Source organism: Melanostigma gelatinosum, assembly GCF_949748355.1.
Source record: "Melanostigma gelatinosum genome assembly, chromosome: 12".
NCBI lineage: Eukaryota > Metazoa > Chordata > Actinopteri > Perciformes > Zoarcidae > Melanostigma > Melanostigma gelatinosum.
In genome coordinates this window covers 8,617,421-8,644,645 of record NC_136645.1, presented here as the reverse complement: position 1 = coordinate 8,644,645, position 27,225 = coordinate 8,617,421, and the positions used below count along the sequence as shown (strand labels likewise).

General features: G+C 42.0%; 1 protein-coding gene across 1 annotated transcript; it reads left to right on the top strand.

Annotated features, from left to right (window-relative positions):
* Positions 1 to 18,412: 18,412 nt before the first annotated feature.
* nkx1.2la (NK1 transcription factor related 2-like,a) lies at positions 18,413 to 20,540 on the top strand (the record flags this gene model as incomplete). The annotated part of the gene is made up of 2 exons (XM_079279997.1): positions 18,413 to 18,629; positions 19,942 to 20,540. The coding sequence occupies 2 exons, from the start codon at positions 18,413 to 18,415 to the stop codon at positions 20,538 to 20,540; spliced, it is 816 nt and encodes a 271-aa protein (XP_079136123.1).
* Positions 20,541 to 27,225: the final 6,685 nt, after the last annotated feature.

Here is a 27,225-nt window from a genome sequence, read left to right as displayed (position 1 = left end):
GATTCGTTAAGCTTTAAAGTTACCAAATACACAGTGGATGACAGTGATGACGGATTAATCGATAATAAAAACATTTAGTAAGAAAGTCTAAAGACCCTGGAGTTTCTGTGTTTTCCTTTGTCAGTTTCTATCTATGATGCCTTGATTGGATGGAATCCAGACTTGTGGCACAGCTTGTTTTTGTAGATGACTGTTTCTTTCCTTGTAGGCCTGCTGCTCACACTGCGCTGTATGTTTTGCTTGGAATTACCTGCCCACCATCTTATTACTGGCATTAAGCCCTTTGGATCACTGAAGGTGTTTGTCCAACAGAGAGTGTCAGACGGGGAAAAGCTCTGAGCTCTGACATGGAAATTGTGGGTTCGTGAAAGAGGCAGTGAGTTGACATGCAAAACAAACAGCACTCTTCCTTCTTTTGTGAAATCCAGAAGGGAGGTGACTGCAAACTTCAAACTGTCATCCGTCGGTCAAAGATCTCATCATGGCAATCCTAAATTTGTTTTTCTGATAAAAGCAATGCCGATGATGAAGGATTGAGAGTAAACAACTTGACTCACTATTGCTCTTCTCCTTTAAACATTTCAGGCAGGTCCTGCCCCCCTCATCCACAGATTGGTGTGAGGTTTCTGCCTTCCATCTGTCCAGCTGCATGCCTCCCCCACTCCTCGACTGGTTCTGTTCAATAAAAATGCACAGAAAAGTCTCTCTAACTCGCATGTTAAAATAACCTGGTGTGACACATGTGAACTCTGTTACAGTTACCCAGTTAAGCTAATACCTGGTCATGAGAAACACAGTTAAGGCGCCTGACTTTCTCTGATGGTTAAATAAGTAATTGAGAGAGTATAATGACTATTACGAATATTTGTCATCATCATGTGAGTTAAATGTCTGCTACGTCAGAACTTACTGTGTAAAAGCGTCTCAATATTCCATTTAGTGCATCAACTGTTTTGTTAAGACCACCTCAAGCGAGCGTAAAAACTTTTTTGTGCAACTGACCCTTCGCTAAGCCCAGTCCCCCGCTGGTCATCCGTCAACCGTATGTGAGCGAATTGCCATCTTCTTAGAGTTTCTGGTGGATTTTGCTAACCGGCTGATGGCTGTAGTTTCAAATTTCGCAGAGAGTTGTACATATCTTCTCATCTATCTCTCCACCAGTAAGCAAATAGGCATATCTCCCAATAAGTCAAACTTTAATGCAACAGCTTTTATGCAACATATACCGGTACTTTGAAAAGCACACCCTTAAACATGCTCATGAATAGATAACACAGTGCAAAAAAAAAGGGCGATGTTTACCACAATTCCGAGGGGTTATCTGTAAAGCAGGAAGTGCGTGTGTAATGAAGGAAGCCTAATTAAAAGATAAACACACCACACCTCGTACTGTCTTGTCCTGTCAGATCCTGCCTCACTCTGCCTGACTGCTGCTGCCTCTGGGTCAACAGGAGTGGCATCTGACTTTTTTAAACCGCTACCAGGCTGAGCTTTTATTGTCCGGAAGGCATCAAAGCTGTTGCAGCACTCCTCTTTGAAGGGAATGCCATATCCACATGCAAACTGCAAAAAAACAAACATGAAACTAGGTGTGTTCACAATGATCTCAGTTTCAGCTGGAGTTCACTCGCATACTCAAAACTACGAACGCATTAGATCATGATTTCTGAAAGGGCCTTAACTTGATGAAACTAGGTCAGCGTTACCTGCCACCTCCACACTTAAGGGCAGTAACACAAACAAACTGAGGCATGTGGAGACGCATATAAAGGAAAGTGAGAAAGACAGAGCGCGGTCTGTTTACTTCATCATCTCGTCGTGGCACGGCCCGAACAAAAGGCCCTGTTTTTATGCCACACAATGCTCCTTGCAGGTTATTTCTGGTGCCCCGGCCGTAGAGAAGGATGAAAGACCAGCCACAAAAGGAAAGAATGTGGTTCCTGTTGTGGTCTTAGGGGGTCATGGGCGAGTAGATGTGGGGGTGGGTTGTCTGCCTTTTCACATTGGGTGGCCCCTGGGGTGCATGAGTCAAGGTTTGCTGTCGGAGGAGGGGTGAAGGGAGGGCAAAATGGGTGTTGAGCTGGAGGGGTCACAGGGATGAATTACGTTATGAGAACAGGACGATTCACACCGTGGTATAACCCGGTCAAGGAATGAAGACAGTCAAGCTGACTTGAAACGGTGATGGGAGTTGTCTTTTTGATTCTTCACAGTTTTGTTTGTACGGCCTCTGGCGTCTCTGAGGATAATGCTGCGCATTGAGTATAAAGGCCTCCGTTCATGCTCGGAGATCGTGCGCCGTCTTTAGAGGCTCGTGCTACAGCGCCAAGCGCGAGTATATGCAAAGCTTGATTCTGTAGAGGTTGACAAGTAGGCTGACAGGGTTGGCGTGAGAGACATTATGTTTCTGCCTCTGGGAATGTTAACTGTGTTAATATCCTGTGCTGTGACGACATTACATGCATAGAAGATACTGTTTCCATCTCATTTATGCGTGATCGCCTGACGCTGTGTGAGTGTTGTTCTAGTAGTTTGTGTGCACACAATCCACTTTGGGCAGGCTGCCATAACTGCCACCTAAAAACAGAATCTGGTTCTACCACTGCCTGTATGTGTTCACTACAACCAAGGATTGTCATTGTCACAATTTAGTTGTTGTTGGAATGCTGTTAAGCATTCCAACAACAACTAATAACTAATAACTAATAACTTTTTGAACTGCAGCAATTTAACTTTTATGATTTTTCAGCCCTTTTCTGACTTTATAATGGGTGTGTATTGCGCAGCTTAGAGTGCACCAATTAGTGATGTTGATAAACACACAGACACACATGCACTCCTCTCTCACTCACTCACTCACTCACGCACGCTCGCACGCACGCTCTCTCTCGCACGCACGCACACTCTCTCGCACGCACGCACGCACGCACGCACGCACGCACGCACGCACGCACGCACGCACGCGCTCTCTCTCACGCAAGCACGCTTGCACGCACGCACGCTCTCTCGCCGCACGCACGCACGCTCTCTCTCCCACGCACGCACGCACGCACTCACTCACTCACTCACGCACACTTGCACGCACGCTCTCTCTCTCGCACGCACGCACGCTCTCTCTCACACGCACGCACGCTCTCTCTCTCGCACGCACGCACGCTCTCTCTCACACGCACGCACGCACGCACGCACGCACGCACGCACGCACGCACACACACACACACACACACACACACACAGCGACACAAGAGGGAGAGACGAGGAAAGACATGGCAGAGCAGGACAATAGTCATGTAAGCTGTAACAGATAAAACATAGTACAATCTCCAAATGAGAAAGTTTGCCAGAGATATCAGAGCCCCTCTCTCTCTCTCTCTCTCTCTCTCTCTCTCTCTCTCTCTCTCTCTCTCTCTCACTAATTCTTTCCTCTCTCTCTCTCGCTCTCTCTCTCTCTCTCTCTCTCTCTCTCTCTCTCTCTCTCTCTAATTCTTTCTTCTCTCTCTCTCATACAGTCATTCAGTTCTTAGAGACTTTTAGAGGACCGCCCCCCCCACACACACACACATCCCATTTCAAAATAAAAGCCCCAAAGAGTGAATTCTAATTGAAATGCTTGTGATGAAGCCAGGCATTTAATAACCTCTGTTTATGTGTGTCAGACATTATGATTATGTCTCCTCTCCCCCTTATACTCCAACTTATACTACTACAAATATCACCACTGATGAATTTTTTTAAGCCACAGAAACTGTTCAAATATCAAAATGTTCAGCTCTTTCAGGAGAGGGGTGATATGACTTTTCATATTTGTAATCTTTAAACTTTTTGAATGATTCAGCTTTTTGCAATTTGTTTTTGAATTGGATATCTATTTTCAGCAATGTTTTTGCGATTCCTTTCAGTTTTTAGCATTCCAACGCATTTTCAGCAGGAAATGCTTTTCTCGTTGATTCTAATGTTCTACCTGTACAAGGAGTTGGATTGACGCCAACCAAAACACAAAACAATTCAGACAGAATAAACACTTTAAAGGCACAGAAAGCATCCATCTAAATGGGCCCAAAAGAAGAAGTGAGACAGACCAACCTTTTGAGTCTCCTTAGCATCCATATTTTTGTGCAAATTGTTGAGTAATGAAGGGATTGAGTGATGATTAAAACAAACGTGGCCAACAAATGTAAAAAAAAGGATTTTGTGATGATGATGGGGGCAGAAAACAAAATCATCATGTTTTCACTGTCTGGGTCTTTTTAACATTCCCCACTCTCCACATTCTCTCTGTTTCATGTGCGTGTGTTCAGTCTCATTGGCAGACTGGACGAGGACTCAGTGGCTGCTTGCCTGGAAGGCTGGCCTAACAATACAGGAAGCCAGCACTTATCTGGAAGGGATTGGGAGGAGGACACAGCAGACAAGTCAACTGTGCAATAATTCTCACAATATGTATTTATTAAGGTAATCTTTGTTCAATTGTAAATCTAAAGGAAGGAAAACACTCTTTGTGCAGGAGAGGACAGCGTGTGAGAAACCGAGAGCAAGGCAGCAGTGTAAGCGCCTGAGGATGTTTGGAGTTCACACCGACCGCCATTTACTGATATGTGTGTTTTGGTGATGACATGCACAGAGCTTTGCTGATGTGTATCACCCAGAGTACAGCTGAATCTAATGTGACAGCAGGAACTGGAAATATCAAAAATAAAAATCTAAGTTGGGTGTATTCTCAATCGCAGTTTCCTCTTCATTTGGTGTTGAGAAATTGTTTGCTCACACGGAGCTGATATGTCTATGTCTATGAAATGGACTTTGCTAGTTTGTTTGTATTCGTGTTACTCCTCTTCATTGTGTGCCACAGCGTCTGCTCCGGGTGATGTTGATTGAACAAAAATTAGGCAGTCGACACAGGAAATGATTTATAAATCACGCTGATATAATATTCAACTGTTCAAATAAGTTATGCATGTAACTGGCAGCATGTTACTTCTACTCCACATGTTAATGACAGGGTTTTATAAGATTGTTAAAAACCAGGCCTGCTGTTTCCTTTGCATCAGATAAATGCTGACTCATCGTTTAACCTTCAGCGCTGAAGTGAACGCCACTGTCTCGAACTGGCCAACTTATTCAACTCACCCTTGTCAGAAAAAGTTGAGTAAACCTGAACTCCATGCGAGCTCCTCTACGATAACGAAACCTGTTGAGTTTTCTTTGTCTTGTGCAAGTTTTTGTAGATGAGTCTGGGAAACATCAATCGACAGATGGGTTGTGTTGATGTTAGTCTGACCAACGAAATGTACAAATGTTAATGGAGAGAACAGTTTTCCCACTAAGCCATGCACACGAACCACATGAAATATATTGTGAGCGTGACATTCTCCTTCAATTTTGGGATGTAAGCTCTGTTCATGGCTGTCCATCCCGCCATTCATGCAGCCCTTATATGAGTCAATTTCAACTCAACAAACCATTGTTGGGGAAAAAATAATGAAGAAACTGCAATAGATGACGTGTGTACAGAATAGACCAAAAAACAAATCAGGATGGTGATATTCTAGAGGTATCGTAAACCACACAGATTAACCCTGAGCCACATGACCTCCTCACGACCATGGAGATCTGGAACGAGGACAGACTACACAAACACACAAGTGGCAAGTGCATCATTGACACAAGAGATGGCGAGAGAGTGCAGAGACCACATGTTCCTTCTGCCTGTTTACATGATGGACACAAACTGTACTGGAACAACAGGACCTCAAACTGAACTGTTTCCACACCGGATTTCTGGACAGTTCAGAAAATAGGCAAATAGATACATGTCAGTTCATCCCAAATGCCCTGAGCTGCAGGTAATCTCCCAAGATTTGCTTTCACTGAGTAAAGTGGTTGCACCATTGACTTGAAAAGGCTGTGCAATGGTTTGGCTTTTAAATTCCTGTTCTGCCCCTGCAGGATCACTGTACACACTGGAGGTAATTGAGAGAGCAGGGCAGTGTTGAAAAACACAGCAAGGCATAAACATGGTTTGGGTAAGGCAGTAAATAACTATTGTATGCAGTGAACCAAAGCTTTTGCATCTGGCTTTGAATAAATCATAAAACACACATTACAAATTGCCTTCAAGTGCATTGTTAATGTACATAGAAACACAATCTATTTACCGCTATAGGGGTATTACATACCCTTCCTGAAATGCCATTCTATTGCACTGTGTTCCAGTGAAAATCCAGAGATGCCTATCTGGCAGAAGGACAGGGAATTTGAGAAGCCATAACCAAACCAATGAGCCCAGCGATGATTATTCAACACCCTGGCCGAGAGGCAGCTGTCAGGGATATGTAGCCGACACTCCCCATGGCTTTGAACCAGAGCAGAGCCTTCGTGGGAGAAGATGGATGAAGCTGGGCGAGGAGCTGCATGGCTCTGACTTCAGAATGGCAGCTGTGTGTGTGTGTGTGTCTGTGCGCGGATCTTTGACAACAATATGGCAGTTAACCTTCCTTCATCAACCTGCTGAAATGAATAACCCAGAATAACACTGCTAATGTTTAGGTGACAGATGACAGGGAGTATATATGTGTGTGTGTGTGTATGTCTATATCCTTTAATAACCTCTTCCTGACCTTTCGATCAGAGGCTCATCTTCTAATAGTCCTTGTCAGGGTCACTAATCATTTCGCGAACTGTTGCACAACACCTTTCACTGGCTCCAAGGAACACACTGTGCTGCCAACAACACTCATACTTAATAAAGGCAGCAGCCTCACATGTGCCACGCACACAAGTACACGATTTACCGTACACGCTCTAGCAACATTTGCGTTGGAGAGTGTTATGACATATAAAGGCTAAATCCAGTGACCAAAACAATAAAGCCCATCGTGTAATTTGTAATTTGTGGGGAAACACTGTAGCCAGCACACTCCGGGTGCCTCATTACAGTGCAGAACCAGCAGGTGGCAGCATTTTTCTGCTATATGTGCCGAGGTGATGAGTTCAATGTTCAGTCCAGAAGTCATCATGTACCCCACAAACTGCACCGCCAGACTTCAGTTGTGTTACACAGTGACTCTCCCTTAGAAGTTTTTAAGTGAGTTTTTGTGTTCTTATTGTAAAATAAAAGTTGTTTATGTCGTATTTTGGTGTGTCACGTTGCTCCACCGGATGTCACAAGCATGAAAATATGATTGAATTAACCTTATACTGTTCATCATTTAATTATTTGTGTTATTCATTAATAATCACAAAAAAACGTGTAGACCTCCAGAGAAACTCCTGTGATCAATGTTCAGGGAGAGATCTCTGAGGTAACTGCTCCCTCTTCTGACTCAGAAAATATCACCAAACAGTAGCTCACTCCACTGGATAAATAATGGGACTTATATGATGCAAAAGAAAAGTGGGCTATTCAAATAATAGGATAAAGAATTAGAAATTGTAATTGAGGCGTTGAGTTGATTTATTTAGGCCATCACAGATGACATTAAACAACACAGTCTTCCCTGTTTCATAATCCAAAACAAGAACCTGAATAGAAGTTCAAATCAGAGTTTAATCAAATGATATGCCACCATATATATAAATAGCATTGCAAACGGCAGCCAATCAAACCATCTAATCACTCATACAGTCATTTCTGCAGTGGAGTTGTTGACAAGGGTCTCTGCTAACTTAAAGACAGGGAACTACATCTTCTGTTGTAACAAAGTTAGTTTTATTTGTGCACTTACTTGATTTTCATCTCAATATTGTATCTCCACCAAATATACAGTTTAAAAGAAAGTCACTATAAACTGCATTATTATGAAGGATTTCATCGTTGTAGTTTAAATTAAGGGTAGCAGCTTTATTCTACCTCGGCATAGTTCAATAAAAACGTATCTACCCAACCCCGGATTTAATGCCCCACCCCGCGAGCACGTTTAGTGACACCAATCAAACACACCCACGCGTTGAGTGACAGGTACCAGGTGCATGGCATGCTGGGTCTGGCTAACATGCTGAAGGCTAACACGCTCACTGAAGAACTTTCACCTTGTGTGTGAAGACCCATTGCATTTTTTTGTCAATGTGACTGCTGAGTCTCTTTCTGCTCAAAATAGTGAGAGCATTGGGACAGAAACGCAGAGTGGACTGGTTGTACTGGGACATAGACGCCAAGTTTAGTCCTCCTGGTTATCTATGCTTTGAGAATGAACGAGCAGAGTAGTTGAACCCGGAACTGATCTCAAAGCGGTACTCAAGACTCACAGAATGATGTTGAGACAGGTGAGTCGGTCTGCAATAACGCACTCACTGTGATGGTTGTAACTCTGTCCAGCAGAGAATAAATGTTTGCATGTGTGTACAAGTTGTGTAAAAAACATGTGAATTGTTTAAATATGTGTTTGTGGCTATATCTGCAGTGGAGTTAATATGTATTTATATGTGTTGTCTGCTTTGGTGATGTTTTATTATGTATTACACCATGCTTAGTGTCGGCCATTTTGGTTTAATTGTCTGGGTTTTGTCTGTTTTCTGGTTAACTCTGAAGCTACACTGAGGAAATTGTATCATTGATATATAGTTGTGTGCACTGGCTGCAAAGTGCCTCAATAGAAAAGGAATTTATTTATTGTTTGGACGTGTGATGCGTAACATTATACATTGACATGTTAATATTTTGTAGCATTCAATAGGTCGACCCCTCCCCCAACCCTTTTTGTGAACAACCTACTTTTTAGGTTATTTTACATGTATTTAAGTACAAATTCTTTAAAGTGAAAGCGCTTTTACTTGGGTATAATATTCTAGGACTCTTTTCAGCCCCTGCTTAATAAAACCTCTGTCAAAAATACGTTTTGGTTCACACAACATGACACATCACAGTACTCCAGGCTGCAAACCATTGATCGTCTCACTTACCTCGCCTGGTATCTGACCACACAGATGGTTTTGTTTGTTCCGGTTTTGAGATAAATATCTTGGAAATTGCCTCTGGCCCAATTTGAAATCAAATAATTTTCAATGCTGTGAGCCTGAATTCAACACCTCCTTTGTATTGAGGTGGAGGCAGAAATCTCAGTGATGGACCAAACTAAATTAAAACTATCTCCACGTATACAATTAGAGGCAAAATAGCTCAGTTTATTTTTCATCATTTGGATAAATAAACACTTTAAAGTATCTGGACTGAATTGTCCTTTGTGGCCCTCATGCGTGTATTTATAAATGTTTTCAATTTATGCTGCATTAATTTGAATGGGGTTTGTATGAAACCATTAAAACATCTCACCATATGTGCAGAAAAGTATGATTCAGCATTCTGTCGTGCTGCTTTAACCGAGACAAACTGGAGCAAGCGGGGATTACATTTGGCAGATTTTTTTTCGATATGCAAACCAACAATGATTCCCTCTTAAAAAGGAAACTACTGGTAGAAACAGGTTACTGCCAATTTCCCCATATACCAACCCATCCCTTGTAATAAAGGGCGTGGCCTATAATTGATGGATAACTTGATGTTGCCACAAATGCATTATTAGTTAAGTGGGGATGGGATGAAAATGAAGTGAACCCCCCTGAGAGTGCTCTCTGTGTCCCGGAGGTCTTATCAGTTGCCCTCCGTGTCCCTTATGCGGCCCTATTTGCTGCTGACTGTCACCCAGCCAGATAGATAGCGGTCTAATAGAGAGGCCTGTGCTCTGTTAAGTGATTGAGCTGTAAATACAGATTGACCTGAACTAAGACTCTCATCATCTGTAAACTCATTCAACACTCTGCGTCCTCTCTCCCTTGATGTCTGGGAAGAATCTGAATCATTTCCATCACTGAGGGGGGGGGATAGAGAAGCACACAGCTCATAGTGTATATAGATGAATGTGTGTGGGTGTGTGTGAGTGTGTATACATAAATGTGTATGCGCGAGGGTGCTGGAGCGTCAAACAACAGCCCCCCGAGATGATCTTTCCATCAGCCTCACAGAGAGTGGAGATTGTCCCAGGGAGAATTTATGGAAATAGTCATAAAATGTGAAGACTTCAGTAATGGGATATGTCGATAAAACCCACGGCGGCACAATCTACGGCAGTTTACTGAGGAGATGAGTGGCCCGGCTGTTAGACAACTCAAATCTCATTTTCTCAATAAAGCCCGATAAGTCAACAACCCTAAAGCTTCCATAAATCATAATACAGGACATATTCATCAAGACCGTATTTATTGTTATGGCAGAAAGCCACTGCAGCATTAATCCTATCACTCGTGCTGAAATGGCTAAATTAGCCCCTTTCCTCTTGTAATGTGTAGCATCTCATCAAGAGTTATTCTAGATCTACAATTATTCAGGTTTTACACAAGTATTCATTTGTATACAATACCACAGTTAATTCTAACTCTGTTGAATTATGGGGATTAAAAGAGAGTAAAACTCAATATTTCCCTTATAATTACTGTTTATTTAGGGAGAATATTGGATAATATAAGACAGGAAATCATTTAAATAGTGATGGACACTTGTGTGGGTCTGTCTTTTTAATTGAGAATCTGTATTTCGGGAATTTATTTTGGTGTTATGGATACATTTTCAATTAGGAGACATCATTTGACCACAATTATAATAAGTTTCCTCCTCTCTCTGAGGTTGGCTATTGTGCATTTAGTATAATTTGGGAATGCACAGTGAAATCAAAATATTTCGGCAGTGGCTTATCTTGGTGCTTTATTCCCTACTCTCTACTGCAAGTGTAAAATCAATGAGGTTAACGGGATGGCAGTTCGTTTTAATTTCAGGGAATGTAGTCATATCCTATTTAGAGCCGTTAATGACCCACAACCCCCCCCCCCCCCTCCCTGGCAGATGACCCCCAGTTCAACTTGCCAGAATCTTTGGTGAATTTACGTGAGGTAATTTTGAGTATTTAGTGAACAATGCTTAATGTGCATTGACTTCTGAAAAGCTGTAAACTCTTTAACCTTTTTTAAAAGCCAGGATCAACATTTCTGGATTTAATTTTATATTCGTCAAAATGTAATGAACAGTGGCTCTAGTTTTTCATATAAAAAGGTACAGATGTGTCTGTCAGAAAAACTGAAAATGAGTCAAAGCGGTGCGACTGTGCCATTTGTTGTTACAACTATGAACTCATCTCAAAGACCCAAAATATCTCCCCCTTTTTCTTCCTCTGCACCAGAGTTGGTGCTTTGCCTGCTCCATGCTCCACATGGGCAGTGATGCCTGCAGAGCCAGACAGGCAGGACGGACGCCTTATGAAAGCCAGCGACTCCTCCCCCTGGGGGAGGAGAGGACCCACACCGTTTTACTAGCACAGAAGGGCAATAAGTGCTAAAGGAAAACAATTATACCCCAATCATTTCCGATTCTTTGACAGTCATGGGCCAAAATTGTCTTGAGGATGAAGGTTACAGAGCAGCAGAGGACAACTGAACACTGACCAACATGTTCACGGGACGCATGGCTGAGAAACTGAACTGACAAACAGAAATATCAGGCACTAATTAAGACAGTGATGCTTAGAATATGAGTTTCTTTGTTCATGAACAAAATGGTTTAAAATGATTTGAGTCGGTGGTCGTGCTCAGTATCAGAAGTGAGGCTGCTCTGGGGAAGCTTGAGCTTGGATCAACAGTAATCCTCCTCCCATGGAGGTCACTTTCTAGTTATAGGAGGCCAAGGTTCCCTCCGCTGTTTTCAGCCCAATTTCCATTAGCAATCTGTTAGCCACAGTCCATTGAGAGGGAGGACTGGAGCGCGAGCTCCTGGGAGCACACAGACATACAAAGACCCACACACATGCTCACGGCACAGACCTTGTTTGATGGAAAAGAACAATTAAAGGAGAAATGAGGGAGAATCATCAGGGGAAACGGCTGATGAAGACTTTATTGATCAGAGCAGCTCCACTGATCCAGCTCTCACTGTAGCAATTACAACCAGCCGCCTGCCGTTAGTTGGGGGTTTAAGACCACGATGTGAAAAGCAGGAAGAGAGGAAGCATTTGGACTAATATTTACCCGAAAAAAACAACATTAAAACTGAAACAGAAGAATGTCCCTGACTCTCCATAAAATCGTCTTTTTTAATATAATTACATGAGTTTTTGATTTTATAATCTGCTATTTAATATCATTTTTTATCATACCAAACAGCTGCAGATTACGACAAAAAACAAGTAGAGGCACTATACATAATAGAGGCAAAATGGTAATGAATACACCATAGGGTCAAGGGAAAGGAGGCCGCTTCCTGGTCTGCTGGGTGGAGGGTGGTGTATGTTTACTGTGTAGGACCTCCTCCTCATTATCATAAATAATTCCTTGTCCCTTTTTGTTTCACCACATTTACCAAAACCCTTGACTTGCATGTTATACACGTGCAGCAGAGCAGGCTGGGATCTGCATACGACGGGTGCAGAATGACCTGCCGTCTTCCTCTTTAAAAAAAAAGAAATCACCAATGATTTATTCAAATCCCTGGTGAATGAAGCAATAAAGTCTTATGGGGGCACATCTGCGTCTACACACCCACCACGGTGGCCGGTCTGATCATTTCCAGACGTTTGTTTGCTCAGCTAAGACGCCTTTGTGTTTGTATTGAAATCAGACTGTTGTCTCTTCTTAGACCAAAGACACTGTCAGTCAATTGATGTGTGTTGATTTATCAATGCAGTTGTTTCAATTGGAGACTCTCTCTCTCTTGCATGGGAGGCTTGAACCGGCGTCCTCTCTTAGCTCTTACCATAAATTATAGTAGTTTAAATGTAACAGCTGCATTCGAACAAGACGTCTCTTCACGAGAGGGAAGGGGTCACATCGTATTGTGTCACATGATGTCGCCATCGTGCACTGAAGAGAAAGTGAATGTGCTGGATTAGATTATGGATCTTCATCGCTGTGCCCTAGATACCAAGTTCAAAGATCAGATGAGGTGGCCTTGGGAGAACCTTCATCTAATTAGAAGAGAAAGGCCAAAATGTAATGAGATGTGTGACTTGGTGCTCGACGAACCGCATGAGGGTATTCACAAACAGATTAAACTAACATGAACACAATGGTGATTTTGTATTTCGAAACTGAAATATATAAAAACACTAGAAGTACTTAAAAATAGAGTCAGGGAATACTGTCAACACACTGTCTATTCATGGTAAAAATGAGCAGAGACTTTCCGGCTCTTTTTTACTGAATGCTATATTGAAGACATACGTCTACATGAGAACCTCTTACTTTATTCAAAAGTGAAAGCCATGCATTCAGATATTATTAAAAGGAATATCGTGAGCTACACTTAGTGGTCTTCTGGAAAATAACAGCCTCTGTTAAGAATGTCTGCTCTAAAATATATTGCAACTGTGTAAAATCACCTCGCTCAAATAGATATTGCTTTAGAAAAATGCTTTTTCTAATGAATTAAAAACAAATAACTTCATATATATGAACATTAAAACCAAAACTACCAAACTCATGCTGATAATTTACCAAAGCACAACTAAAAAGAAGAAATGTTGCTCTCGTCATTTCAGGCTGGGGAAGGATGAAAAGATACCAGTCCTGCCAGTAACATCTTCCATTACCTCTCATCTCATTCTGCAGCTCACTGACTACAACCACACAGTTTCACAACCGAGTGGACCATTTGGCAAGGGCACAGAAACAAAAAAGAGATAATAGTCAATGGAGAAATATAAAGGGACAAACACAATCTGTTTCTGCACTAGATGGAGATGAATGGGGCATAATCCATTGCCTTCCATCACACCTACCCAGCCTGCACCGTGGCGGCTCCACCGCTAACCACAATGATGATTAATCCTACACCCACTATTTATATTTCCGAATTGTAATTGGCACGAATTATCAATTATGGTTAGTGCCTAATTGCCCTTCATAAAGACAGCTCCCCAGGTTTAAACGAGTCCATTTAAATAATGTAACTAATAGCTCTTGCCTTTGCGTTGCAGATACATCTTCATTGTTCCACGCGTGAACCGTGATGGTTGCTCGTAATTTAACAGGGCAATCGAGAGAAGGAGTGCAGGTGGCACTACGGGACTAATTATTGTTAATGAATTATGATGTGACCTTCTCAGAACAATGGCTAATCAATGCTCACGTTGAGTGACAGTGCACTCTCTGCAGAAGCCAGGGATCACAGAGCCATTACTAGCATAGCAGGCCTCAGCCCTGTGGAAAACAGGCAGCGGCACCTCTTTCTGTTTACTCTTGGTCCCTCACAATATCGACGCTCTCCTTTACCCTCACCTCCCTGTGGTTGCTTTTGTTATTTTTGTGAGGAGAAATATCTGCTTCGCCTAATTTACAGGATTAAGGTCCAGCCAGGTCATTAGGCCGAGATAGCTTAGCTTCTTACCCAGTCCTTGCGCCCTCAGAACGCAGAAATGCTACTGTGTCACCTGCGTATTTTTCACAGTGTAATCCTTATTATTCATATTTAATGTTTTTTATAATATCTCATCAGTGCTCTCTGCTGTTATACAATCAAATGTGAGCCCAAGCTTAAGGAATGGAAATCAGATCAAATGCTCCTCTGCGCATTTGGTCCATCACCCACAGCTATCTCACGACTGAGGATCATGGTTTCCATTGATTTCTGAATCCATGTTTACCTGCAAAGCCATGTGAATGCCAAAGGAAACGAATGTGTGTGTGTGTGTGTTTTTTTATGAGATACGACACAGCACAAATCACTGTTTACCTTTTGCACAGAGTCCACACAACAATGACATGGGAGCAGAGCATGACTGCAGCTTTGCCTTCCGTTTCTCACAGGACTGTATTTTGAGTTTTGGTTGTCAAGGAGCACAATACACATGCGGGAAAAACATTAAACATTAAGGAACGTCTTGACAATCACGTAGAAATTAAGATTTTTTTTTGCACATATACATCCAGCTATATGGAACAATACTTTAGAAGAGCAATACACTTTGAACTGAACATCTCTGGCCATGTGTGTTGGAAAGTTTGCACACTTTGTCGACATGACCACTGTGTGCCGGTTGTTAGTTGTCAACATCAGCATTTGAACTGACCTTTACCTTGTTGTGACAGGGGCGCAGTATGACTGACAGTGTCCCTCAGCATAATTTACCTCCAGCCCACATCACCCTCCATCTCCTCTGTGATGCAGTTGACCCCTTTACAAATCACCCTCAACTTTACACATCTGCTGCCTGTCAGCATCTGCCAGGCGCACTCACCCGTTCCGCCCATAATGAAAAACTCTCATTACTCGCCTCCACCCAACAGGTATACAGGCCGTTAGGACAATTACTGGGCAATGCCACTGACCTTGTTGTTAGAGAGAGTCAAACAAACACGGGGTCTAACTGAAAGGAGGCCCGGGCGGCAAAACCCAGAAGCATGCAGTGCAGACGGGAGAGTTGGCCAAATAAGGGAAGCTTCATGCACGTTAACGGAGGTTGTACTGTATTTATCTACAGTGGCAAACATCAATGCCAACTCAGTGCAGACATGAAGTAAAAACATGGATAGTAGCTCAAATATGGTGTTCATTTCTTCCACGTAATACCTTAGGTTATGAGCTTTATTTCATGTAAGCACAGTATGAAAATAAACCTGCAAGGACTAAAGCTGTGTGTGATTTGTAATGAATCAGTTATCATTTAGTGTTCTTAGTTTTTTTTGTCAAAGGCACATTGATCACTTGCCCAAAACAAGCTACTGTACGTACGCTATCATCAACCCTAGACTATAAATAGTAAGCGAGCAGATGTAAAAAGGATGATGTTGATTTGGTAAAATAAAGAATTCAAATAAAAGAGCTCTCTGCAAGTTGATACTTGTATGGTACTGAAATGAATGCAGACAAAGAGGAAGGTAATCTATCTGGTTTGGTATTCTTTAGGAACAGAATAGTCACGAGAAATGTAAATTCATGGCCCAAAACATGCACAACTATTCGTACGTTCTTCAGTGATGTCACTGTATCTTAGAAACCACAACAACTACAAAGTTTAGGAATCTGGCACGGAGGATCTAACGGCCTCACTCAGCGATTCTCCAGACACTCGCTGAGCCTTTGTTTGAGTCCTGTTTACAGAGAGTTGGGGAGGACTTTAGAGAACACAATAGACACTACAGTCTCTGACTAGAACCTCAGCTCATAATGCGGCTCCTGCCATTAGACAAATTATCTGACGTTTAGCAGACTGGGGGCAGCCTCCCTGCGAAGTGATGACTTTATTGACCCTTGAAGGGGGTCTTGGATGGAAGTGTGTCTCTCTGACTCCCTGCGGAGGAACGCTCATCCTCTCTGAAGTCTTCCTCCAGCCCGTACAGACTCGGAGCTGAGCCAGCTGCTCTTCCCGCTGCTGTTCCCGCTCTCTGAAGTCTACCTGAGGGTCTCTTTGCCCTGGGGGGGGCTCATCCCTTTGTCCCGCTGACCCACAGAAACAGATGTCCAGCCACTGGGCTTTCTCGTAGGAAGTTGTAAACCTCCAGTGTGCAGTGGGCTCTATTCATATGGAGGGTCTACAGTAATGGCCGTGCAAGTGCCATACACATGCAAATGAGGACACGCAGACACCCTGTAGGGGCGGCTTTAACAAATGTTTGACTATGTAACTACTGCAGACCATGCCTGTGCACCAGACTATGACTGGGTAGCAATGAAACCTCCATGTAGCTGAGTGATCACCCTAAACTATATAAGTAACACAGGAAGTTGTGCAGGGAGGAATTTCAGAGACCTTTTAACAGTTTGTAAACATGATCGGATCCCCCATGTCACTCCCACCAGACAGAACTGCAGAGAGAGAAACAGCATCTGTCTCATCCACACTCAATGTGGACCTCACAGGCTTGGATGGTAAAATATGTTAATATATTAAAAGGGCATCACCGAATCACAGATATGCTTCGAAAAAATATATTCACCTACAAAAATACAAATGATTATTAAATTATAGCGAAAGCATACACTCGAAATGGATGTTGTTTATAGACTGAGGAGTTAGCTCTCTTACTAACTGGTTTGGCCTTCCAGTTTCCAAAATGACTGGCTGTAGCCATCAGGTTTTATCTGTATCGGACACCTGCTGAGAATATTGATCCTGTGCTGGTTTCACCATTTTAGCCATCACCAGGCATCAAGCGTTAAACAACCCTGTGTCACTTTATATTGAATACTAATATCAAAGACGAGGGAGCCGACTGATTGTGAATATAAATCTATCACCTGAGGTGAGAACAACATTCTGCCTTATTCATTGTATGCCTGCAATTTAGCTTTGAATGCTTAAAATAAGCATCTAGAACAGAGAGTTGTCATAGATCCTTTTAGTCCGTCCAACACACACACACACACTAATTAAATTTTCTCTAATAAGCCAGTAAGTTACTGTAATTTTGTCATATGAATTCAAGCAAGCAACTAAACCATTTTCTGTTATTTTTTTCTGTTAGTTGCTGTAAAGTGTTCTCGTGAAAACGGTACTGGAAATGCATTACAGGAAATATTATCATCACTGTTTCATGAAACAACTGTAACAAAGATGTAACATGTATAACAGGAGACACCTGCAGTTATGACTAAGCAAACATGCTATAGGAAAGAGGATGCTACAACCATAAGTTACCTTCAGTATGTTTTGAAATCAATCCAATTTAAGCTGCTGAAGCATTTTCAATGTTACTGAAACACAATATCCGCATTATATCCGGAACTCTCATCATCGGTGTGTTCCTGATTAGTATATAAACACTTATATATCACGGGATACGTTATAATTGACTTGTTATCTGTGCTTATAGCTGATGCCTCCGATATTGACACCGTTAAATTGAGAGAGCGGCATTTCAATCCGTTTCGCATTTCGAAATTATGTAATCATTTGTCACTGATAAGAGTCGAGGCTCTCTGAGTTTATAAGCAGAAACATTTTGGTTTCGATTAAGAGAATGTTTTCCTCAGCTAAAGGGACACGACAATCTCCTCCCTGATAGTAACGTCTCCTAAAGACTCCAATTTGGGAAGACGGGGCGATCCTTGATACGGATCAAGTGCCATCTGTGCCCAATTTACTTTCACGATGTGGATTATTGAATTTAATTATATGGGTGATTATCGACGAATGCTTTAAGCCCATTAGGTGGTCGTGTGAAACACTAATAGTTTGTGTCACGTGGGACTGGGGGGGGGGGGGGGGGGGGGGGGGGCAGACGGTTTAAAGACTGCGCTCCGGTCATCTCATTCACGCTGCAAGACTGACAGACAGAAGCAGAGGAGCGAAGTCCACACACCGAGGGATCATCGCCACTTATCCGGTTTGATGAAGCTTGAAGACAAGAAGGCTAAACTATGAAAAGTTCCACTCCACGCGCGTAATTACGCACGCCAGTCCGTTTCCTCCTTTTTAAAGGTGTTTCTCGAGAAAGGATGCTGGACCCCGAGGACTGTGGAGTGACAATGACGTCCAGTCATAAGATTTCCTTTTCTATTATTGATATATTGGATCCGAACAAATTCAACAGCAAAAGGGGAAGCGAACTTTCCGTCGTCACGGAGAAGTTCCCTGTGCCACACGAAGAGGGAACAAGTTTAGAGTCGGACAACAGTGCAGACGGAGACGTCAGAGTTGAACGCACGAAACCAGGTAGTGAAAACAGACACTTTTGGATTATTCCTCTCGATCAAACGTTTACGTGTAATACATTTATAATTGTTTTGCTTTTTTTTGTTGCATATGCCAGTTATTTCAAAACATCCAGCCTTATCACAAATACGGAACCATATACTGTCATATCTGTAAAGACTTTAAAAGAAGAGCATGCATACAATACATCCTGAGTATTAGTACGATTAAAACAACTTTTTTTGCTTTGGGTCTCGACTAAACACCAGCAAGTGAGACGCTATTTTCTATCAGATTTATTGTCATCTCTGTGTGACCTTCCCTTAATTTCCAAGGCTGCGTTTCCTTTCAAGGAAGCCACAAAGGCTTGCTCCCAGAGCCCCAGCGTGTGATTGGCACTGGGACAGGCAGGCTAGATAATTGTTTAAATCGTCCCATTGAGGATGCCTCTGCGCGCTTTGATCGATATCCCATTACTGCATCCTGCATATCTCCCTCCAGCACCTTGCAGGTACAAACTTCACACCCCATCCATGTCTGATCCTAAATATCGTTCGATTAAAACTTCCCTTTAAATAGATGACATTTATCGATCCACCTGCAAATATGAAACTCCATTAGCACGTTGAGGTGGCCGAGGTGGATTTGGACGGGATTTCTTTCCGCAACATGACATTTGAGGCACTGTGTGGTTTATAACTGATTTAAGGATTAGTGACCAAGTCTCCCCCTCTCCTCTGAATCTATGCGCCGTTACGCTTCAGCGACCTCATGATCCACATCAAACGCTTTACAGATGTAAACTTCAGGCCCTCTGTGTTTGGTGTTTAAACTGCGGTTAAAGCAGGACAAAGTGGAACGCCTTTGCACAATGGAGATTCATTTCTTAAGCAGGTGTGGTCCTTCAGCTTTGACGTTTGAGACGTGGCTTCTGTCTTATCAGGAGCTGTCCCTTCAGCACCATGGCCAATTTAGCCCATTAAACCAGTTTATAACTCAAAACACAGACCCTCTAATTTTTAGAGATTCTTATTGAATCTTGTCAATCACCTTAATTAAAAATACAGTCAACTAAGTTATATTTTGAAGAACCACCAGGGACGCCATGTCTTGACGTCCAACATTATTGTCACTGAAAAACTAAATGTTTCCACCCTCAAAAAGATTTTGCACATTCACCACTACTTGAAGATGTATAGGGCTTACTTGCCCTAACGGCTGGAACAATAATTCATATTAATAATCTAGCAACTCCTTACACTATCCGTTATATGCTAACTTTGCTGCAGAGGTTTTGCAGGATGTGGACTAACTCTTTTTTCATTATTTACAGGGGAAGAGACAGGAGATGAACCCTTTGCATCCTCTATGCATCATGCAGTTGTTGCTGACCCCCTTCTGCTTTCCCCACCGACTGAAACAGAGCCATGTCTCACCGGGGAGCAGGACGAGGGCGAGGCAGCAGTCACCCAGGATCCCTCCCCGCATAAGCGGCGGCGCCCGGACCAATCCTGCGCTAAACCACGGCGCGCCAGGACAGCGTTCACTTACGAGCAACTGGTGTCTCTGGAAAACAAGTTCCGCTCAACTCGGTACCTGTCTGTGTGTGAGAGACTAAACATGGCCTTGTCCTTGAGTCTGACTGAAACCCAGGTGAAAATCTGGTTCCAGAACAGGAGGACCAAATGGAAAAAGCAGAACCCCGGGGCGGACAGCACCTTGCAGCCTGGCTCCAACTCCCTGGTCAGTCCAAACCCTCCCACCTGTGGGGCAAGCCCCGCTAGCTTCCACCAAACTTTCCCCAGCTTCAGCTCTGGTAATGTGATCTTCCACACGGCTGGTGGTGTTCCGCTTTCATCCACTGGAGGGCTGTTGCATCCCTTCATGTCCAGTGGTTTCATCCAGCCGACTTATTTTAATCCACATCTATGAGAGAAGCCCAGACGGACATGCTGCTGCTGGGTATATTGTTGGGGCAAATCTTTAAAGGAACAAAATAACTATTCAAGAGTGACGTTTTACTACCCAGAATCATTGTAACTGTTGCATTAATGCGATATGATGTTCTACTAACTGAGGAGAAAAGGAGGCCCCTGCTTTGTCACAGCTTTTGACATCTCTCATTACCCTTTCCTCAATGGGGTTACCTTTGAAAGGAAATTAAAGAAATTCCAGAAGGAACTTAAAAATAGAATGTTATCTTATCTTTAATCATTTGTCATGAAACTTTTCCAAAATTTGAACATCATAACAAAAGACCAAATCTGTGACGGGGCCCAACTCTTGTTCAAACATTCATACTCCTTTATAGCTCTGTGAAAAGACTGCACCACCGTGCACTGATTGTCTGTCGTCGTGTTTTGCTGAAACACCTGCTCACGCTGTCAATTTGACAGCTCGTAGAGTTTCATTTCCTGCATCGTTGTTTTACATCTCAAACTGTGGCATATTGCAACCTTCCGATAAACAGTATGTCTACCTCTCAATGGCTTGCACAGCTCTCGCCCGTTGCCATTTATACAACATTATCCGTGTAACTTAATTAAAAAAAACATAAAACATCTGTGTGTGGCTTGTGTATTACAAAGTAAAAATACTTCAAATGAGAATGAATTGCAGGACATTTTGCATCCCACTTACCATTCATTTGGCAAAATGTGACTTCAGTAATAGGTTTGTCATAGTGGTAGATCATGTCCTTGTTAAAAGGCCAGAAATGCTGCCGTGTCCTGGGCAACACGGTGCAATAAGAGGGATCTTAATTACTTTATGACCAGAGACTGAAGCATCTCAACCAAATATGTTCTACACATTGGTGGAAAGCAATTCAGTGCATTTCCCCAGGTAAAAAAACGTATAGCTTCTTGTAAACTCCTCGAGTATTTACGCTTTAAGTTGCTATTTGTACTCATTACTACATGTAAGCTGTGTCTAATGGCTTTATGAATGGTAAATCAATTGCCAATGCTTTATAGAGCAGGTGTCATTAATAAGAATAACTTTTGGGTTGCCAGGTTGTGGAAGATTCTCCTCCAGCAGAACGTTTTTAGTTTCTAAACCTGCAATAGCTGAATTGTTTGGCCACCTGGGGGCAGCAGAAACAAGCATTGAACGCAGCATTCACATATCAGACCTTATATGATGAACTTGTAAGTAAACAGTTGCCTAATTACTGATCCATAGTCAGCTTTTACATCACAACATCTGGAACAAAATCAAAAGGATTATTAATTTATTAACATTCATAGCTACAGACTTGATGGACTATCAAAAGAAGCCTTTATGAAGAATTTCATACTATAATTGCAGGTGACTGACCAACTGTCACTGACAACTTTTAGAAATTGAAAAATCCGTGACCATTTATTCATGAATTAACCTTCTTTAAAATTGAGAAATTACAGAGCAAAGTGTCATGTTGGAGGAGAATTTTCTACATCCTGAAAAGCCAAAAGTTCTTCTTATTAAGGGCCCATAATGGATCTATGAAGCATTATTACGTCATTCATTAACCATTACTAAAGCCAGTATTTTACAAACCCTTTATAAATAGTGGCAAATTAGAAAGTGTTATATGTTCAATAATATAAAGATCTATAAAGAGCTACTTTTTAATACTTAAAATACTTACAGAAGTACTAGCCGTACGTTTTGCAGCTGGTACTTCTGTACTTTAACTCATGTCAACTTCTGAATTTAGGACTTTTACTTGAATGCTTCCCTCTGAATACTACTTCCACCACTAGTTATACTACAGTCCACCTTCACTTTCATAACACAACCACACAGTGTCACCATTTCCTTTCTTTCTTTTTAACATAATCTCAGTTTAAATGCACATGATTGACAAAATAGCCTCTATTTATTGGAATTCATGACATTGTATCATCAGTGTCTTTTGATTTAAAATGTGTACATATATGTTCACGTATTTTCTATGGTTTATAAACTTGTTATGCTATATTTGTTGCTTTTATTTTATTTTAGCAATTTTCTTTTAATAAAGTAATTTCATTTTGTGTTTTTTGAACCTTGACTTCATATTCTAATTTATTGGAAGCAATTTTCAGGAGGGCATGTATGCACACATGGCATTTACAAATTAGATAGATTAGAAAAATAGAGCCATGCAATCACAGTTCATCGGAAACCTGTGAATTCAGAGCACGACTGGTGTAACTGCTGTTGGATTCTATTACACTTCATTTACCTCCTTTTCAATGTGTAGCAGCTGTGCATGACGGACAACAACAGGACAGACAAAAGAAGGGCAGACAGCAGCTGTAGGTCACCAGGATGATCTGTGCAGTCCTACAGCAGAGGACTGGGAGAGGAGACCCTGCACTGTCGAGCCAGTTTCATTCGTTGACATCTTTCAAGGGTGTGTTGTGCGTTCGCTACTTTGATCTACAATACACTTCAATAAGAGGCTTGTCTATATCTGCAGACAGCGAGTGTGCTGCTGGGGGAAGAGACAGGTGGAGAGCAGACTGAGAACGGCTATAGGCAATTTTCCTCCTGATATCAGTTTGCAGTTTGAGGTTTGACAAGCATCCTTCAATTTGATGGGATTTCGTCACTGCTGTCATAGCCTGGCCAGTGTCAACCTGTTGCTGAGGTGCTGGTGTTAGTGTAGCTTCAATATTAGCTTTTCTACCTCCGTCACGTACCTTTTGCAAATGCTTACAAACATGCACAAAACACATTAAATACAAAAAAATTGGCATCCTTAGACTGGTGCAAGCAGGGGAATGTCCCCTGCTTTTGTTCAGTGATATTTTTCATTCCAACAAGAACTGGCATGCAGCCGGAGAATTTGACAGTTTTGATCAATACTCTGGGAAGCACAGCATGAGGAACCCATCCCGTATTTTGGCTCGAGGCAACTGTATGACAACGTGATGAATATTTGTGCAAGTTATCTGAAGGGGGTCATTTAGGTCTGGGCGAAGAGGGCGCATGTTTAAAATTCATGTTGGAGAATGCTCTGGGACAAGGTCAGATGTTAACAGTGCTTTCATGTCTGTGTGTGTAGATGTGTGTGCAGTGGTATGAGGACCAAATTACTCCACAGCCTCTGTTGCTGTATCTTTTGCAGAGAAACGAGTAGGAGGCTTGAATATATAAAATGGAGCTGAGAATTTCCTAGTGTGTGTGAGTGTGTGGGTGTGTGTGCATGTGTGTGTATGCGTGTGCACGTGCTATCTTCAGCCGTGGTGGTCCGCAGGGAGCGGCATCGTTTCCACTGAGGCTCATGGGTCAGATGTGAAGAGAGGGGGATAGATATAGGAAGAGCGAAAGAAAGAGGTTTCCACGGTACCACAGTATGGGAGGTACATAAGTAGACACTGGCAATGTCTCATTCATTCTAATAATTGAACACATCATCACATCTAACATTTTTGTTTATCTTGATATGTATTACTCACTCACATTAATTAGCTCTTAGTCCTTGACTCAGCTACATGAAAATAGACTTTCATGCTGAATTAATCCTGGAAAGGTCCTGAGTGGACCTAATGGATTGCTTGTCTTAATTTGATCTAAAACATCTTGAAGCATCGTGAATTTGTTTTGAGTCATATATCTGTGTGATGAACGCAGGTCCAGTATTCTTTTATAGCTTTTGGTCCCCTGAGAAAAATATCTGTCTCTTTATCTGCTAAATGCTCCAGTGTGTTCATTGGTCGATAACTTCAGCCTCAATTCCACTGCATGGTTCGACTCAACTCAACTCCCCTTTTTCGTCTGTTTCGTTTTCCAAGCCAATATAACAGACACTGTTATAGTGCAAAGATTAGAATTTCACTCGGAGCTCATTATCTGTAATATCTTTACAGTGTTTTTCATTGGTGAACAAACGTCCACTCCTGAAGACGGCCTCGGGTTTTTACTATTATTGTTAAACTGAAGCCAATTCTCTGGCTCTTGCAAATTGAATTACATCTTACCACCCCCACCAACTTTATGAATCATGGGGTGTAATATAATAGGATCAAGTACTTTTTGAAGCATATAGGCCAATTGTATCTGTTCATCTGTTGGTTACATTACTGCCTCTGTGCAGGCCAAGAAAATCGGAATAAAAGGAAATCAAAAGCTGCAGAGTTTGCGGACAGCCATGCTTTTTGCTTGACAGCTCTCTCAGATGCTTTGTATTTCAACCGCATCCTTCAGCGCAGCGGGGCCCACAGCCAAGGCAGGAGGAGATAAAACTGATTTCTTCAGTACCAAGCGGCAGTCAGCTGGCAGAAGGAGCCAACTTCCAATGGTGTTTGAATCAGTTGTAGAGTATGAAAGTCAGGATGAGGTTTAAAGGAGGGGGACGAGTCCGCAGAACTTCAGGGCCCGCCTGTTTGGGAATTCAGAAGTGAGCTGTACTGTCCGACATCATCTCCAGGTCTGTGGAATTCATAACAACAGCACCATTACCAAGGGCAAGATTTGTCGAAAACCTTTGCATAATTGTTTACTACATGCAGAATATTTACTTTATGATTGTAACACCAGCTGTTTCATTTCAGTTAAATTCTGACGAAATCTTCGAAGCTGAAACACAAATTACTCACACTTCAGACAGCTACTGTGCCTTCGAAGGAAGAGAATTGCCAAAAACTTGAAAATCCAAACGCTCCCTTCTGGCTGCCTGCAGTCTGCCATCATTTAAGCTGTCCTCTCCAGCTGTTACCAGCCATTAGGAAACAATTACATCTCCAAGTATTAAAAGTAAGTAAGTGTCGTCTTTTCTATATTCACAATTGAAGTTTCCTTTTGGCGTAACAGAATGAGTTTTGTCTTTGGATTTGCCTGAGGGAGCACAGTGTGTTCAAAGGTCATTATTGTTTCTCATTCAGTTTGGCTTTGCCCTCCTTTATTGATTTGTTCCTTCTATGATAAACAATGTGGTTTCGACTTGCGATCGCGGAAAAGTTCTCTTTGAGAGGCAGAAAATTCAAAGTCGCAAAACAATTAAAGGAGCCCAATTGAAAAATACAATTATGATTTAGAGTGAGTGTTCGGACCTCATCTGACTCATGGGGACATATTTGGATAACTTCCCAGTTGGGGCTTTGCTAAAGACTGTCTGGAAATGGCATGGCAGCATGTGAGCGACGTTTTGGATAAATCTCTGGCAGGCAACATCGATTAAGCTCGCCTGCTCCATCTTTTCCCCTCCCTCACAAATCTTTTAACTCTGTGTTCTAATCTTTGCACACGGGTCAGCGTAGACACCAGGGGCGTTTCTAGGATTCAAAGAAAGGGGGGGCTTAGCCCCAAGGGGAGATGCATGGCCAATTTTTTGGGGGGCCCATTTGGGGCCGTGGATATCCATTGTTTCAGACAGTTCATAGATTGGTTTGATTGATCAGAAAGAGTGTGATTTTGCTCTGTAGTTGTGCTTGCATTCAATAGATGATAACACAAGAGACAGAATTTCAGGGTCATAGTGAAATTTCACAACACAAATATGAACTTTTCTCAAATAAAGAGAGAGAAATAATTTTCCTGCTTGTAAAGGAAAGACGGATAAATTAGCTTTCATATCCGCGTCACTCCCAAATCCTAATTCTTAAAGGGACCGCACACAATGGATGGAGAATGGACCTGACAGTGTCAACTTTATATCGTTAAGTATGATGATAGACTGTTTGACTGTCTTTTTTTTCAAGCCAATAATGTAAAATTATTGGGGGGGGGGGGGGGGCTGAAGAACATTTTAGGGGGGCTTCAATGCTTCAGCCCCCCTAAAATAGGCCTAACGACGCCCCTGGCAGACACGCTGATGTGATTACAAGACTACTGGCACAAGATTCAAGCAGTGGATGAAAACAGATTTTCCAATGGTTTGGGGAATTAGTGTAAAGTGATTTCATCGTGAGTAAAATGAGGTTGGATTCCAGACTTGAATCAACTCGTGTTTCCGATCATCACTCTTCATAGAAGTTGTTTTCGAGTCACATAAAACTGGTCCCTTTAGTAGAAAATGAGCCCTGTCTCTTAAAAATGACGTTCCCATACAGCAAAACGTTGTGTATCATGTTGTGAGGGAAACTTAGTTCGTTGTAGATCACGTTTGTTTTTGACATATCACAAATAACTTTCAAATCCGTAAGTCTGCACAGGGAGGAGGTTGAGGTGGAAGCAGGGTAAACAAAGAGGACTTTCACCCAGAAGCCTGCTGTTTGTGTCCAGTGTGAACCAAGTACTGCGGAAACAAAACCAAGTTGAGGTTTTGTTGCCTAAACCTAACCAGGTTATTTGGTTGCGTTTTAGTTTTGTTTCAATTTTGTAGTCATTCTAAGCCAAAAGATGATATTTTTTATAAAATCCAACCAATTTCTTTGTTTGTTTTTCAATTTACAACATTAATCATGTGTTTTAAACTGTTTGAATATGCAACTGTAATCCGAGAGAAAATACATTTCCCACAAAACGTTATTGAGTGTGCAGTTTAGTTGTATATGAACATCATTTTGTAGGAGACAGGGTTGGACGTTGACAGAGAGGTCATTAGTTAAATCTTCTGATAATCCTCACATTTAAAAAAAAGTTCTACTTCGGTGATACTTTTTGTATGAAGTCTTATGTAATCGTTTTGAGAGACATTAAGTATAAA